Here is a 17,960-nt window from a genome sequence, read left to right on the forward strand (position 1 = left end):
CAAGAGAATAGCAAGAACAAAATACAACAGGAATGTAAACACAGTAGCTTGCCTTCTCGTCGACTGGGGTCCCGGATGAAGTAGCAACTTCACGGACAGATGCAACAAGCAACTCAGCAGCAGCTGATCCAGTCGTGGAATAAAGCTCACGCGAAGCTTCGACAGCGGTTGAGCTCAGCAAAGCTCGGAGCACCAGAAGAAGCAGAAGCTTCAGGCAGGAGAGAACTTCCAGAAGGAAGAAGAAGTAGACGAAGAAAAATAATCACCGAAGTCCTGTAGCCCTCTTTTATACCTGCGAAGAAGAAGAGCAGAGAACTAGCCGTTGCGTCGCAACGGCTAGATTCCTGATCGGTCCATGGACCGATCAGGGAACCTCCTGATCGGTCCACAGACCGATCAGGCTTCGGTCCCTCGTCTGATCGGCGTCTCCTGATCGGTCTGTGGACCGATCAGGCTTCGGTTCCTCAGCCACTGATCTATGCCTGATCGGTCTGCCGACCGATCAGGCCATGGGTGGATCGGTCAGCAGACCGATCCACGGCTTTCTTCTTGCGAGGTTGCGTTGCCTCCTGATCGGTCTCCAGACCGATCAGATTACAATCAGTGAGCCACTGATCTGATTCTGATCGGTCACCAGACCGATCAGGGCAAACGCAGTATCACTGGATCGGTCACCAGACCGATCCAAACTTCTCAGCCCTAAACCTAAGGCTTCTACACCAACATCCGGTCAACCTTGACCTGTTGGTACATCATCCCTAGCATCTGGTCACTCCCTTGACCTGCTAGCACTCCCCGCTAAGTGTCCGGTCAATCCCTTTGACCCACTTAGACTTTTCCACACCAGATTTCCGATCATCTCTGATCCATCTGGATTTTCCCTTGCCTGGCTTCACTCACCAGGACTTTCACCTAGCTTCACTCACTAGGGTTTTCACCTGGCTTTACTCACCAGGATTTCCACACTGCCTAACATCCCTGTTAGGACTTTGCCACTGCCTGGCTTCACTCACCAGGACTTTCCAACTGCCTAACATCCCAGTTAGGACTTTCCCATTGCCTGGCTTCACTCACCAGGACTTTCCAACTGCCTAACATCCCAGTTAGGACTTTCCCACTGCCTGGCTTCACTCACCAGGACTTTCCAACTGCCTAACATCCCAGTTAGGACTTTCCCTCGTGCCAAGCTCCCTGCTTGGACTTCTCCGTGCCAAGTCTCCATACTTGGACTTTTCCAGTTGCCAAGTCTCCATACTTGGACTTTTCCCGTGCCAAGTCTCCACACTTGGACTTTTCACATGCCAAGCTCCCTGCTTGGACTTTTTCCCGAATCAGGTCAACCAGGTCAACCTTGACCTACGGTTGCACCAATAATCTCCCAAACATCTATTCTTGTCCCATATCAAGAATAGAACTTCTCTTCTCGTCAAACATCGTCAAACATAACTCGTCAAACATCAAAACACAACTCGAGTCAAGTCAACTCGAGTCTGGTCAACCAGGTCAACCTTGACCTAAGATTGCACCAACACTTATATGGGGAGATATCAGGCCCACATTGGGCCTGATATGAAGAGATATCAGGCCCAACGTGGGCATGATATATCTTCATATCATGCCTAAACAAAAAAAAAGGAAAAAAAAATGAAAGAGAGATTTAGGGTTTTTCAAAACCTCTGGTCCACCATTAGGAGTGCCAAAAATAATAATCGACATCATATTTTCACTCCTTGTAATTTTAGAAATTCATAGAACTGAAATAGGTGCAATCGGAGCTTTCTAGATCGATCAGTGAGTTTCGGTCAAAACCCACTTATGGACCTAGAGAGCTCCGATTGCACCCATTTCAGTTTCTATGGATTTCTAAAATTGCAAGGAGTTCAAATATGGTGTCCATTATTTATTTTGGCTTTTTATAGATGTTAACAAGCAAAATCAAAGAATCGGTAAAAAAACCCACATTGGGCCTGATATGGACTCAAATCAGGCCCAATGTGGGCCTGATATGGAATGATATCAGGCCCAACATGGGCTTTTATGCCGATTCTTTGATTTTTCTTGTTAATATCTATAAAAAGCCAAAATAAATAATGTACACCATATTTGAACTCCTTGTAATTTTAGAAATCCATAGAAACTGAAATGAGTGCAATCGGAGCTCTCTAGGTCCATCAGTGGGTTTTGACCGAAACCCACTGATCGACCTAGAAAGCTCCGATTGCACCCATTTAAGTTCTTGTGGATTTCTAAAATTACAAGGAGTCCAAATCTGGTGTCCATTATTTATTTTGGCTTCTTCAAATGTATTAAAATGTGATTAAAGATTGACTAATGTTATTCCTATATTCTGCTGACAGAGGAGAGAGAGAAGTGAGAGAAATATAATGAAGAAAAGAAAAATAATAGAAAAAGTCAAATTATCATGAGAGTAAAATAGGAAATGCTTTTAAAAAAGTGCGCTCTTTGGTAAATACCAAAGTAGTGTACGCCTTTTGGTAGATTCAGATTTTCAAGTGCGTCCTTTGGTAAATTGCCGATAAAATAAACATGGAGGAGATAAAATAAACCATAAAAATTAACTACATGTTCAATTTTTTTCAACTGTTCACATATCGTTTGATGATTTTGAAATTGTTCATCTGTCATATCTCGTGTGTCCATTATGAAGAGTTGATGTGCTTGAACGAGTTGGTCCTATTATTATTATTATTATTATTATTATTATACTCTTCCAAATGTATCACTTTCTTATTGCTCCAACATTTATTCGTTTGAACGTTTGATCTTGTTTCTTCTAATGTTTCGTTTTTTTAAATTTAATTGAATTAAAAAAAATAATAAAAAAATAAAAAATAATGCTAGCCCATCATTTTTGTAGACCTCACAAGAGAGAAATCATCTGACACTAATTTGTACCCAATGATTTTTAATCACCCCTCAAATATCCTCGTAATGAGAAATGTTTAAGAGGAGGATATTTAGAAAAATATTCCCTCTAAATATCTCCATTAAAGATGCTTCGAGCTATATAGAAACTTTGAGTTAATTAATAATACAATTATGCATGCAACCTCTTCCTATTTTCCTTTCCTCCCTTTCAATCTCCTAAAAAAATATCGTAAGATAAAAAATCGATTTATGGTTACATATCTACGCATGTTACTTCGATTAATAAATCTATTAACAATTTTTAAAATTAATGAATATATCATTAGTTAAAAGTATAATAAATTTATCATAGGGAAAAAAATTGGCATGTGTCTATTAACTGCTGGCATGTTAACTAGCTGATGCAAATTAAAAATGAGATCGTCCTATAATTACATGTATTATTTTTTTATACGTATAAGAGCAACTTCAACCGGTGCCCTTTTACACCATTTTAATATAAAAGGGACATCATATTTTCTCCAATGGATACCTTAAAACTTACACCAAAATGGTGCAAGTACGGATTTTTTTTATTATAATATATTATTGTAACGACCACCCTTCTTACTACTACTACACTCTAAGGATGACCGTTACTTGACTACTAACTCTACTTAACCGGTATGATTAAAAATCACATGGAAACCCTACCGAAAAATTTCGGCAGAGTCTCCCCTGTACCGGTGACCAAATCAACAATACAAATAATATATACTCAGCCACAGGCGGCTGGAACATATAATCACTCAACCACGCAGTATAATAACTCAATAAGAAGAATGAAACTACTCTAGCAATAGTATACAGATAATACTCCAACAATAAAACATAACAAAGTGCGGAATAGACTCAATTACAATCTCAACTTCATCATAGCATTAAGGAGAAAAGAAAAGGAAACATAACAAATCTTAAACTAAGTGAGTTCTTTAGCTAAGTCTCAAGGATCTCCATAGTCCACACATCACACACCGTCACAGCATCTCCTTGTCGCCTTCTTCCTTATACTTTAGCTTTTCCTTTATCTGCAGTAGGAGGAAATGCAGTCTATAAGCATAAAGCTTAGTGAGCGCTATCTACTCACAAAAACTCGATATGCATGTATACAAATAAAGACATGCTAAAACTGAATGCTAACATGTAAAGCTACTCATGCTCATAAATAGCAAAGAAATCAACTAACTGAAAAGCTAACATGTATAGCTACTCATGCTCATAAATAGCAAAGGAATCATGCTAACTGAAATACTAAACATGTATAGCTAATCATGCTCATAAACCAATAAAGGGATCATACTAACTGAAATACTAAACATGTATACCTAATCATGCTCATAAATAGCAAAGGAATCATGCTAACTGAAATACTAAACATGTATAGCTAATCATGCTCATAAACCAATAAAGGGATCATACTAACTGAAATACTAAACATGTATACCTAATCATGCTCATAAATAGCAATAAAGGAATCATACTAATTGAAAAGCTAACGTGTAAAGCTAATCATAGAACTATCATGTGTATCAATAAGAAACTGAATTGATACCTAAGCTAAACTAATTAATGCTAAACTGAGTCTAACTTGTATTCACATAACTAATTTGTGAAGTTTTGAAAACTATTTACATAATAGATTAAAATAATAATCATGCTGCTGATGGGCCCGACAACTGTACTTGCTGTGCGCGCATCCCTAACTAAACCCGGGATTGCAAGTTCCGAGTCTAGTAGGGTTTACTAGGTTATCTAAACCTAGGGACGACTGTGGGAGCCCAACCCAATGGATATCTAATCCAGTACAGTGCCACTGCTGAAAATAAAATACTGATTTCATAGCTAATTTTCTTATCTTGCTTTTACTAGGTTATCTGAACCTAGAGGCGACTGTGGGAGCTCACCCATTGGACTGTAGTCCCATATAAGCTGAAGCAAGACTAAATAAGTTATTTTAAATGCTTCTACTGCATTTACTGAGCTATTAAAATGTCTACTGTAGCATTATATTGCGCTAAGCATTTATCAAGCACTTGGGGTGCACTAGAACACACTCTACGTACTGAAAATCTGTATACAAAGCTTAACATAAATCTGCATGTAAAGCTTAATAAAAATCTGCATACTAAGTTTATCAAAATCTGCATACTAAGCTTATCTAAAATCTGCATGCAATACTTATGAAAATCTGCTTAGTAAAAATCTGCATACTTTACTTATAAAAATCTGCATGCTATAAAAATAGAACTGCTCATGTTATTCCAATAGCAAATAGGAAACTAGAACAACTTAAGCATACAAAGAGGTCTAACTATACTAAAATTCTGCACTATACTACTAAATTCTGCATACTATAAGCTTAACAAAATCTGCATACTATGTTACTAAATTCCACATAACATTCTGCCCTATCATGCTTAACAAAACTGTGCTATATTACTAACCAAAAATCTGCAGTACCTTTAATTACATACTTTAAAACTAAATGTTATTCATACCAACATAATAAGAATCTATTCCTGCTTGTTAAACTAGCAAACTTCTAAAACTATCTATTCAGAATAAGGGGATGTTCATATATGGTAATTAGCAAGGAGAAATCATAAGAAATCAAGTTTGCTAAACTGAAGCATAATAAACTAAGCTGCTGAGTTGAAACCTAGTAATCCAAGCTTGCCGAATTGAAACCTAACTATTTGCCAAACCCCATGAAATCCTATCCGATCAAAACCCCCCTCTTCCTTCTTTGATTCACGGCAGCAAGCACAACCAACCGGCTGCACACAATGACCCGAAAGCAGAGAAAGCAAGAAAGAAAGGCTCCAGCATAAACTCTTATTCGGCACAGTAAAATTCGAAAGCAAGGAAAGCAAATCGAAGCTCGGAGCAACTCCTACTGCAGGTGAGAAGCAACTCACCTCGCTGTTCTTGGACTTACAACCGGAGAGGAGAAATCTAGGGTTTCGGGTGAAGCTTGAAGATCTCGGCGGCTCCCTTGAGTTCCCGAGCTCTCTTTGTCGCGGTGACCACGAAGGTGTGAAGGCCGCCGGAAGAAATCTTCGTCGGTCGCCGGAGAAACCCTAGGTCCGGTCGTTTCGCCCGAGAGCCGGCGCCGTCATGAGGGAAGGGTGAGGAAAAGTTTTGGTTTCGGGAATAAGAAATTAACCCTTTATAACCTAGGTTTTAAACCGATTCCAACTATGCTTTAATTTATTTCTCCCCATACTTAGTTAACAAAGCCCATATAGCTCAGCTGGTTGAGCCGTGTCCGGTTGGGTCAGTCCGACCCGAGGTCGTGGGTTCGAGCTTCGGTTTTGACAAATTTTTTTGTCAACTTCTTTCGTTCAGTAAAAATACCAAACGAACTCCAAAAATAGCATAAAAATACTCTAAAAATTTCGAAAAATCCCTAGAATTTTTCTAAAGCATTTCTAGATTTTTATAAGGACTTTTAGAACTCGAAATAGGGAAAATTGGGTCGTTACAATTCTCCCTCCCTTATAAAAAGTTCGTCCTCGAACTTAGAATAATTCTGGATATATTTCTGTCTCATGCTGTCTCCACGCTCCCCTAGTAACTTCCTCGTGCTTCTGGTTCTACCAGATGACTTTTACTAATGACACTTCTCTGTTTCCTAGTCTCTTGTCTGCTCTGTCCACTATCTGTGTCTGCTCTCATAGCTAAGATCCTCTTAGATCTACACTGTCTGAGGCTGAATCACTTGGCTAAGGTCGTGAATACACTTCTTTAGCATGGAGACATGAAATACATTGTGTATTGCTGACATATCTTGAGGTAAGTCTAGCTTGTAAGTTACCTTCCCAATTCTCTCTGTGATCGGGGTAGGGTCCTACGTATCGAGGACTTAACTTGCTCTTTTTCTCTTGGGTTCTCCGATGTACTCGAACTGTGCTCCTGCTTCAGGTTGGAATACGACTTTCTGTTTACGGCACTCTATGGAGGCACCGTATCTGATCAGGAAGTTCATTCCAAATATGACATCGTAGTCAGTCATGTCTAGCACTATCAGCTCACAAAAGAGTTCTCATGCGCTATCATGAATTGGCACTGCGAACCCGTGGATGCCATAACTTCTCCCGAAGGTAGTGTCGTCAGAAACTGACCACTGAGTACCTCTGGAGCTATTGCTGACTTTACGGCGAACGCCCTAGCTATATAAGAATGGGTTGCCCCAGTATCGAATAAGACAGTTGTACTTTACTGTAAAATACTAATATGACCTGTGGCAACTATCGAGGCATTTGCTACGTCCTCTCTAGTGAGTGAGTAGATCCTCGCGTTCGTCGTAGCTGAGGGGGCTTCTAGTCTGCCCTGACTGATGTATGGACCATCTAGAGCGGCCTGCATCTGGTGTAACTGTGCTGGCTTGACCTCGTACTGAATCTGCTGTGGTGGAGGAAGGCTGGTCTTGTTCGGGCACTGCTTAGTCATGTGCCCTTCCTGTCCACATTTGAAGCATCCGCGTGTACCCTTGCGACAAACCCCTGGGTGGAATTTCCCACAAGTAGCACACTTTGGATAACTGGGTCGCTTGCTAGAGGGTCCTCCTTCTGGGTCACTCCCTGATTTGCGCTTGCTGCTGGAGTTCCCTTTCCAATTAGAGCTGTGGCCTTGCTGTTTTTGAGTGTGAGAGTTTCCTTGGCCTTTGCACTCTGAGGAGACTTGCTTCTGCTGCTTTATGCTGTTCTGGTAATGCTCTGTGGTCAAGGCACTGCTCACTAACTCCTCTGTGGTTTGTGTCCTATGTATGCCACCAGCCACGTTCACTGCTATCTCTGGCCTCAGCATCTTGAGCATCAACCGGATTCGTTCCTTCTCTGTGCTGACTAATTCGGGACATAGACGAGCCAGTCTGTTGAATTTCTTCACGGCTTCCTCAACTGATAGGTTGCCCTGACGAAACTCCGTGAACTCGTCGTAGTGGCGGTTTGTGACCATGTGAAAGAACTCGAAGAATTCTTTCTCGAAGTCGCCCATGACATCTGGTTCACCGGGCGCTTCGACTCTCTCCCACCACATACGTGTCTTGCAGAAGGAGGCACACTTCACCTTCTCCTGTTCCGGCCCGGAAGCTCCATCGTGCTCTCCAGTGTTTTGAACCAGGCTTGAGCATCCCATGGTTCGCTGGTGCCTGAGAAGTTCTCGAGCTTGACTCACCGGATCAGATAGGCTTCCTTTCTTGGCTCATTCCTGGATTCTGTGGTCCGGGTCTTGGCGTTGGCGGTGGAACCTCTAAGACTTCGAGTCGCCGATTCGGTTCGGGTGACTGTGGAGTATTCTGATTAGCCTTTAAGGTGGCTATCTCCAGTTGCTGTTCAGCTAGCTGCTCCTGTAACTGAGGCCTCTTGCTGGGGCTCAGTAGCTAGTGTCCTTCTAGCTGGGCATCCTCGTGCCATTTCTAAAGACATAGAGGATGTACATAACTAATCTAATCACGTCTAACTAGCTACTATAAACATGTTAGAGGCTATCACACATAAGCATGCTATAATTATTCCTAAACATGAAAGCAAGAAACATAAATACAGTAGAGGTATTCTTACTTGGAAGACGGCAAGGCTGATGCTGATGTGTGTGATGCTGGAGAATGGGAACTGCTCTGATACCAACTGTAACGACCACCCTTCTTACTACTACTACACTCTAAGGATGACCGTTACTTGACTACTAACTCTACTTAACCGGTATGATTAAAAATCACATGGAAACCCTACCGAAAAATTTCGGCAGAGTCTCCCCTGTACCGGTGACCAAATCAACAATACAAATAATATATACTCAGCCACAGGCGGCTGGAACATATAATCACTCAACCACGCAGTATAATAACTCAATAAGAAGAATGAAACTACTCTAGCAATAGTATATAGATAATACTCCAACAATAAAACATAACAAAGTGCGGAATAGACTCAATTACAATCTCAACTTCATCATAGCATTAAGGAGAAAAGAAAAGGAAACATAACAAATCTTAAACTAAGTGAGTTCTTTAGCTAAGTCTCAAGGATCTCCATAGTCCACACATCACACACTGTCACAGCATCTCCTTGTCGCCTTCTTCCTTATACTTTAGCTTTTCCTTTATCTGCAGTAGGAGGAAATGCAGTCTATAAGCATAAAGCTTAGTGAGCGCTATCTACTCACAAAAACTCGATATGCATGTATACAAATAAAGACATGCTAAAACTGAATGCTAACATGTAAAGCTACTCATGCTCATAAATAGCAAAGAAATCAACTAACTGAAAAGCTAACATGTATAGCTACTCATGCTCATAAATAGCAAAAGAATCATGCTAACTGAAATACTAAACATGTATAGCTAATCATGCTCATAAACCAATAAAGGGATCATACTAACTGAAATACTAAACATGTATACCTAATCATGCTCATAAATAGCAAAGGAATCATGCTAACTGAAATACTAAACATGTATAGCTAATCATGCTCATAAACCAATAAAGGGATCATACTAACTGAAATACTAAACATGTATACCTAATCATGCTCATAAATAGCAATAAAGGAATCATACTAATTGAAAAGCTAACGTGTAAAGCTAATCATAGAACTATCATGTGTATCAATAAGAAACTGAATTGATACCTAAGCTAAACTAATTAATGCTAAACTGAGTCTAACTTGTATTCACATAACTAATTTGTGAAGTTTTGAAAACTATTTACATAATAGATTAAAATAATAATCATGCTGCTGATGGGCCCGACAACTGTACTTGCTGTGCGCGCATCCCTAACTAAACCCGGGATTGCAAGTTCCGAGTCTAGTAGGGTTTACTAGGTTATCTAAACCTAGGGACGACTGTGGGAGCCCAACCCAATGGATATCTAATCCAGTACAGTGCCACTGCTGAAAATAAAATACTGATTTCATAGCTAATTTTCTTATCTTGCTTTTACTAGGTTATCTGAACCTAGAACTAGGTTATCTGAACCTAGAGGCGATTGTGGAAGCCCACCCATTGGACCGTAGTCCCATATAAGCTGAAGCAAGACTAAATAAGTTATTTTAAATGCTTCTACTGCATTTACTGAGCTATTAAAATGCCTACTGTAGCATTATATTGAGCTAAGCATTTTATCAAGCACTTGGGGTGCACTAGAACACACTCTACGTACTGAAAATCTGTATACAAAGCTTAACATAAATCTGCATGTAAAGCTTAATAAAAATCTGCATACTAAGTTTATCAAAATCTGCATACTAAGCTTATCTAAAATCTGCATGCAATACTTATGAAAAGCTGCTTAGTAAAAATCTGCATACTTTACTTATAAAAATCTGCATGCTATAAAAATAGAACTGCTCATGTTATTCCAATAGCAAATAGGAAACTAGAACAACTTAAGCATACAAAGAGGTCTAACTATACTAAAATTCTGCACTATACTACTAAATTCTGCATACTATAAGCTTAACAAAATCTGCATACTATGTTACTAAATTCCACATAACATTCTGCCCTATCATGCTTAACAAAACTGTGCTATATTACTAACCAAAAATCTGCAGTACCTTTAATTACATACTTTAAAACTAAATGTTATTCATACCAACATAATAAGAATCTATTCCTGCTTGTTAAACTAGCAAACTTCTAAAACTATCTATTCAGAATAAGGGGATGTTCATATATGGTAATTAGCAAGGAGAAATCATAAGAAATCAAGTTTGCTAAACTGAAGCATAATAAACTAAGCTGCTGAGTTGAAACCTAGTAATCCAAGCTTGCCGAATTGAAACCTAACTATTTGCCAAACCCCATGAAAATCCTATCCGATCAAAACCCCCCTCTTCCTTCTTTGATTCACGGCAGCAAGCACAACCAACCGGCTGCACACAATGACCCGAAAGCAGAGAAAGCAAGAAAGAAAGGCTCCAGCATAAACTCTTATTCGGCACAGTAAAATTCGAAAGCAAGGAAAGCAAATCGAAGCTCGGAGCAACTCCTACTGCAGGTGAGAAGCAACTCACCTCGCTGTTCTTGGACTTACAATCGGAGAGGAGAAATCTAGGGTTTCGGGTGAAGCTTGAAGATCTCGGCGGCTCCCTTGAGTTCCCGAGCTCTCTTTGTCGCGGTGACCACGCACAGGTGAAGGCCGACCGGAAGAAAACTTCGTCGGTCGCCGGAGAGAAACCCTAGGTCCAGCGTCGTTTTCGCCCGAGAGCAGATATCGCCGCGCGCCGTCGCGAGGGAAGGGTGAGGAAAAGTTTTGGTTTCGGGAATAAGAAATTAACCCTTTATAACCTAGGTTTTAAACCGATTCCAACTATGCTTTAATTTATTTCTCCCCATACTTAGTTAACAAAGCCCATATAGCTCAGCTGGTTGAGCCGTGTCCGGTTGGGTCAGTCCGACCCGAGGTCGTGGGTTCGAGCTTCGGTTTTGACAAATTTTTTTGTCAACTTCTTTCGTTCAGTAAAAATACCAAACGAACTCCAAAAATAGCATAAAAATACTCTAAAAATTTCTAAAAATCCCTAAAATTTTTCTAAAGCATTTCTATATTTTTATAAGGACTTTTAGAACTCGAAATAGGGAAAATTGGGTCGTTACAATTATATTCTTAAATTTATATTTTAAATATTCTTAAATATTATAAATTAATATTATTTAATTTAATTTAATTTATTATGTAAATTTAATATATTATAAATTTATATTAGTTATTAACTTAAATAATTAATATTTAAAATATTTGTTATATTACTAAGATTATCAATATATTAAAATTTATAATATTGGTTGATCCTGTCTGGAAGCTGAGAAAACGAACCTGCCGGTGTGACGTGTCTGGAAGGTTGACCGCATCCTCATGACCCGGTCGATGAGCTGTCCGTTGCGTTGACCAAGTCGTCTGAAGTCCTCCTCCGGTCAACTGTACCTGTATCCAGCGGTACCTCGGTGCTCGAGGCGAATCCCACAGATGTATGAGTAACCACATAATAGTATAGCAGAATAATTAACTAAATGCAGAAAAGGTACGAGAACGTACCCTGGCCCAGGGGGGCGCCCTCGGATGGATGGATGAGCTGGTCGAGCTACTGATCAAGTCGTCGTGGCCCTGGATCCGGAAAGCGGCATGTAGGCCGAGACATAATGGCTCGTAGGCCGATACGCGGCACACAGGCCGGATAACACAGATAGCTCGTAATCATAAGAGAGATGCACAGAGTAAAACCCAACGACTCGATGGCCGGAACAACCTCGGCTCGATGGCCGAACCCAATCTCGGCGCGATGGCCGGAATAAACAAACCTGAGTCCGCCGAATGACGGTTGTCCCGTGGGTGCTGACGGCACGGGTCGCCGAAGGCGTCTACGGCAGCCGGAGGTGACGACACTGGATGCCGAGGATGCTGATCGCCGGAGGTGACTACGGCAGTGGCTGCCAGAAGTGGTTGCATCGGCGTGGATCGTGAAGGAACGGAAGGTGGCGAGGTGATGGCGCACGAGGGAGAGAGGCGTCTTCTGCTCATGCTTGGCGACGGAAACCACAACCCCAGAAAGCCTTCCCGGAGGCGCTCACAGCCGGCTATGGCTGAAAGTGGTGAGGACGAGGGAGCTACAGGTGGCTGCTGGAGTCACCTGCGATGGGCTCGTGGTGAAGAAGAAAGGAGAGCAGCGGCTAGTGGGAAGGAGAGGTGGTGGCTACTGAAGACGTTCGCCGGCTGGAGGAGAGGAGGAGAGCGTCGATGATCTCGCCCACTCCGGCGAAAGGCGCGAGGAGGAGAAAAAATCTCCCCCTTTGGCCGCCGTCGAGGCCAGAAAAAAGCCCCCTTTCGCTGTGCTACAGTCCTCCCCTTTTACCTCCAACCCTACTCCTCCTTAATGACTAAAGTGCCCCTCCCTGATCCCCTAATTACTCCCCTGCCCCTCGCCCCATCTGGATCACAAGCCTCCCCTTCAAGTCTAGTCAAAGGAGGCGTGAGTCCGACTGACTGGACAGTCTATTGCAAAGAATTGAACCGCTCTCGATGTCAAAGCTAAATCGCTGAACCAATAATATAATGTCGCTCGAGCGGTCGCTATAATAGTGGCGTCGTAGGAGATGGTAACGGTACCGAGCGGACGACAAAACATCAAATGAGCGGCAAAACAACAAGCGCATGGCGAGTGCAAGCATAGCAGACCGAACAACACGCTGGACAACAAGTAGACCGAGCGGATGAGCGATGCCTAGTACGCGACCATGAAGATACCGACCGGATGATCGAAGTGCAGTCGATCGGATGGATAGATGCTAGATGAACGCTGTCGTGCGAGCGATCGAAATGATGCCGATCGGATGGATAGATGCTAAACGGACGCTGTCGTGCGAGCGATCGAAATGACGCCGATCGGATGGATAGATGTCGGGCGGACGATACCGCGCGTGCGACCGGAATGATGTCGATCGGTCGGATAAATGCTTGGCGGGCGATACAGTGCGTGCGACCGGAATAAAGTCGATCGGTCGGATAAATGCCGGGCGGACGATACAAGGTACGAATGATGTCGATCGGCGGATAAATGTCGGCGGATGATACAGCAGGACCGAATGACGCCGATCGAAGAATAGATACCGCCGCGACGATCGCCGAATTTTAACGGGAGATAGATGATCATAACCGTCTGTGTCGGTGAAGGTCGCCAACCCGAACGGGGATATAGATATATGATGTCGGTCCGCCGAACGATCCAAACCGTGATGATCGCTGAATATAATCCTCCCACCGATCGGCTCGAGGGTTCGCCATCGAGCCCCGGCTCAGATATAATCCTCCCACGCCGGGGGTTCGCCATCGAGCCCCGGCTCAGATATAATCCTCCCCGCTCGCCGGGTTCGCCATCGAGCCCCTGCTCAGATATAATCCTCCTACCGCCGGCTCGGGTTCGCCATCGAGCCCCGGCTCGTATAATCCTCCCGACGCTCGGCTTGGGGTTCACATCGAGCCCGTAGCAGCCTACGGGCTTATATAATCCTCCTACCGAGCGGCTGGGGTTCGCCATCGAGCCCCTGCTCGATATAATCCTCCCGCCGCTCGCTGGGGTTCACATCGAGCCCGTAGCGCCACGCTCAGATATAATCCTCCCACGAACGGCTCGGGGTTCGCCATCGAGCCCCGGCTCGTATAATCCTCCCTGCTCGGCCGGGGTTCACCATCGAGCCCGTGAGCGCCACGGCTCAGATATAATCCTCCCGCCAAACGGCTCGGGTTCACCATCGAGCCCCTGCTCGTATAATCCTCCTACCGCCTCGGGGTTCGCCATCGAGCCCCGGCTCAGATATAAACCTCCCGGCCGAACGGCCGGTTTTCGACCGAGCCCGTGGCTCGGATATAAACCTCCCGGCCGAGGGGCCTTCGACGAGCCCGTGGCTCGGATATAAACCTCCGGCCGAACGGCTCTCTTTGCCGAGCGCTGGGCTCAGATATAAACCTCCTACTGAACGGCCGGGGTTTTCGCCGAGCCCGTGGTTTCGATATAAACCTCCTGATCGGCTGGGCCTTCGCCAAGCCCGTGGCTCGGATATAAACCTCCGGCCGATCGGCGGCCTTGTCCGAGCCTGTGGCTCGGATATAAACCTCCCGCCGACGGCCGGGGTTTTGGCCGAGCCCGTGGCTCGATATAAACCTCCTACCGATCGGCTCGGGGTTTCGCCTCGAGCCTGGGCTCGGATATAAACCTCCCCGCCGAACGGCTCGGGGTTTTCCCGAGCCCGTGGCTCGGATATAAACCTCCTACCGACGGCCGGGGCCTTGGCCGAGCCCGTGGCTCGATATAAACCTCCTACCGATCGGCTCGGGGCTTCAACCCGTGGCTCGATATAAACCTCCTACCGATCGCTCGGGGCCTGGCTCAAGAACTACTACAAATCACATAACTAACCGAGAACAGATAACGGAAAGACTGACCTAGGTCATGAGGATAGCAGAACTCTCCGGCGTCGTCCATCTTCACGTTCCAGATCAGGCGCGTTCCCACAGACGGCGCCAATTTGATCCTGTCTGGAAGCTGAGAAAACGAACCTGCCGGTGTGACGTGTCTGGAAGGTTTACCGCATCCTCATGACCCGGTCGATGAGCTGTCCGTTGCGTTGACCATGTCGTCTGAAGTCCTCCTCCGGTCAACTGTACCTGTATCCAGCGACCGGGTTCCCCCGGTCTCTGGTACCTCGGTGCTCGAGGCGAATCCCACAGATGTATGAGTAACCACATAATAGTATAGCAGAATAATTAACTAAATGCAGAAAAGGTACGAGAACGTACCCTGGCCCAGGGGGGCGCCCTCGGATGGATGGATGAGCTGGTCGAGCTACTGATCAAGTCGTCGTGGCCCTGGATCCGGAAAGTGGCATGTAGGCCGAGACATAATGGCTCGTAGGCCGATACGCGACACACAGGCCGGATAACACAGATAGCTCGTAATCATAAGAGAGATACACAGAGTAAAACCCAATGACTCGATGGCCGGAACAACCTCGGCTCGATGGCCGAACCCAATCTCGGCGCGATGGCCGGAATAAACAAACCTGAGTCCGCAGAATGACGGTTGTCCCGTGGGTGCTGACGGCACGGGTCGCCGAAGGCGTCTACGGCAGCCGGAGGTGACGACACTGGATGCCGAGGATGCTGATCGCCGGAGGTGACTACGGCAGTGGCTGCCAGAAGTGGCTGCATCGGCGTGGATCATGAAGGAACGGAAGGTGGCGAGGTGATGGCGCACGAGGGAGAGAGGCGTCTTCTGCTCATGCTTGGCGACGGAAACCACAACCCCAGAAAGCTTTCCCGGAGGCGCTCACAGCCGGCTATGGCTGAAAGTGGTGAGGACGAGGGAGCTACAGGTGGCTGCTGGAGTCACCTGTGATGGGCTCGTGGTGAAGAAGAAAGGAGAGCAGCGGCTAGTGGGAAGGAGAGGTGGTGGCTACTGAAGACGTTCGCCGGCTGGAGGAGAGGAGGAGAGCGTCGATGATCTCGCCCACTCCGGCGAAAGGCGCGAGGAGGAGAAAAAATCTCCCCCTTTGGCCGCCGTCGAGGCCAGAAAAAAGCCCCCTTTCGCTGTGCTACAGTCCTCCCCTTTTACCTCCAACCCTACTCCTCCTTAATGACTAAAGTGCCCCTCCCTGATCCCCTAATTACTCCCCTGCCCCTCGCCCCATCTGGATCATTGGTAATTTCATAACAAACACACAATTAAATATTTAAAATTTCAAAATACATAACGCATAGTCCATCATACAATTTAAAGATGCCACAAACACTAAACATACATTTAAATAACTACAATAACATTGCAATACTAAATAAATCAATGTTTAATATTCTGAAAAATTACCTCCTAATAAACCATCAAAGTAATCATAAAATTTACCGAAACCATTCAAAGGATCTTGAGATCTTTGTTCTTCTTCTTGAGACGAATTGATCCTAGATGCTTCTCCTTGATGTGGAGTTGATTGAGACTTTTGATTTTTAGTCCTCTTTTGCATAATTCTGACTTGTTCATCGCGAATAAATTCATGTATTATCGGATCAGCAATGATATTCAAATCTTTGAATAAAATTTTATTCTCTTCCTTTAACATAGCAACATTGGTACTTCGATCCAACGCCGCAACAAGTTCGTCATTCTATGAAACCATTTTACTGAATTGTTGTTCATTCTTTCTCTTCAATTTTGCATTCTTCACCCCAATAGGTCGTTTAGTTGAAGTACTACCACTATCTGAATCAGTGATGTTAAGATTAAACGAAGAGACATGTGGAGATGAAGGTGAATAAATATCTTTCTCGAGATTATATGATTGAGAATAATCAGCTTGAGCAGTTTGTCGTTGCACTCTCGTAAATGTAGCTTTGACGTTGTCACTGTTGAGTTTCTCAATACCTTGAAGAATGCTCCACACATGTCCAAATTTGAAGCCCTTTGAGTAATTAGGGTTTTGTACTAAAAACATTTGAGCACGATTTATCTGTAAGAAAATAATACAATTATGAAACAAAATTAATAACTAAATTAGATATTGAAAACAACTTGGATAGTCTACAAAAGAACTAATGAAAACAACTTACAATATCTTCCTCTGATGCTCCACTTGGATTCAATTCTTTGATTTGTCGTATGCAACCCTTCAATTTGGAAACAGCAGCAATCATAGTATTCATTCTTTTTTGTAATGAACTTCTCGGTCGCTCTGAATTTTTAAAATTTGGATCTTGATTATACTCTATCTCAACTCTTACCCAAAATTAATCCTTTTTTTGGTTGATTCCTATGATTGGATTTTGAGAAATATGAAGATAAACATGACATAAATGTCTATCTTCTTCAACTGAGTAGGATGATGAACGAGAATTCGAACTCATTTTTTTCAAGAGTAAAGGTGCATTGTGATGGTCATGTCTAGTATGCCATTATATAGGAAAAAATTATGTGCATTGTATAAGATTTGTGTGTGCATTGTGGTGTCCCTTCATCTGCAAAAATAATAATGTTGTGTGTGCATTGTGATGTCTCATCTCCTAAAAAAATAATAGTGTTGTGTGTTCATTGTAATGCCCCATATTCTGAAATAATTATAATAGTTTGTTCATTGTGATGCCCTGTCATCTGCAAAAATAATAGTGTTGTGTGTTCATTGTAATGTCCCATCTCCCGAAATAATTATCATGGTATGTGCATTGTAATGTCCCGTCGTCTGCAAAAATAATAATGTTGTGTGTGCATTGTGATGTCTCATCTCCTGAAATAATAATAATGATGTGTGCATTGTGATGTCCTTTTATCTGCAAAAATAATAACGTTGTGTGTGCACTGTGATGTCTCATTTCCTAAAAAAATAATAGTGTTGTGTGTTCATTGTAATGTCTCATCTTCTGAAATAATTATAATAGTGTGTGCATTGTGATGTCCCGTCATCTGCAAAAATAATAGTGTTGTGTGTTCATTGCAATGTCCCATCTCCTGAAATAATTATCATGATGTGTGCATTGTGATGTCCC

At 43.3% G+C, this 17,960-nt stretch overlaps 1 protein-coding gene across 1 annotated transcript; it reads right to left on the minus strand.

Moving 5' to 3' along the window:
• Positions 1-16,588: 16,588 nt before the first annotated feature.
• Positions 16,589-17,114, minus strand: LOC122039992. Its single transcript, XM_042599388.1, has 2 exons — positions 17,031-17,114; positions 16,589-16,930 (listed from the first exon to the last, which is right to left on the minus strand). The coding sequence occupies exons 1-2, from the start codon at positions 17,112-17,114 to the stop codon at positions 16,589-16,591; spliced, it is 426 nt and encodes a 141-aa protein (XP_042455322.1).
• Positions 17,115-17,960: the final 846 nt, after the last annotated feature.

This window comes from Zingiber officinale, chromosome 1B (assembly GCF_018446385.1).
Source record: "Zingiber officinale cultivar Zhangliang chromosome 1B, Zo_v1.1, whole genome shotgun sequence".
NCBI classification, from domain to species: domain Eukaryota; kingdom Viridiplantae; phylum Streptophyta; class Magnoliopsida; order Zingiberales; family Zingiberaceae; genus Zingiber; species Zingiber officinale.

Coding starts and splice junctions, on each gene's coding strand:
- LOC122039992 (XM_042599388.1), bottom strand. CDS start 17,114: ATGATTGCTGCTGTTTCCAAATTGAAGGGTTGCATACGACAAATCAAA. Junction 16,931..17,030: donor GAGCATCAGAGGAAGATATT/GTAAGTTGTTTT, acceptor ATTTTCTTACAG/ATAAATCGTGCTCAAATGTT.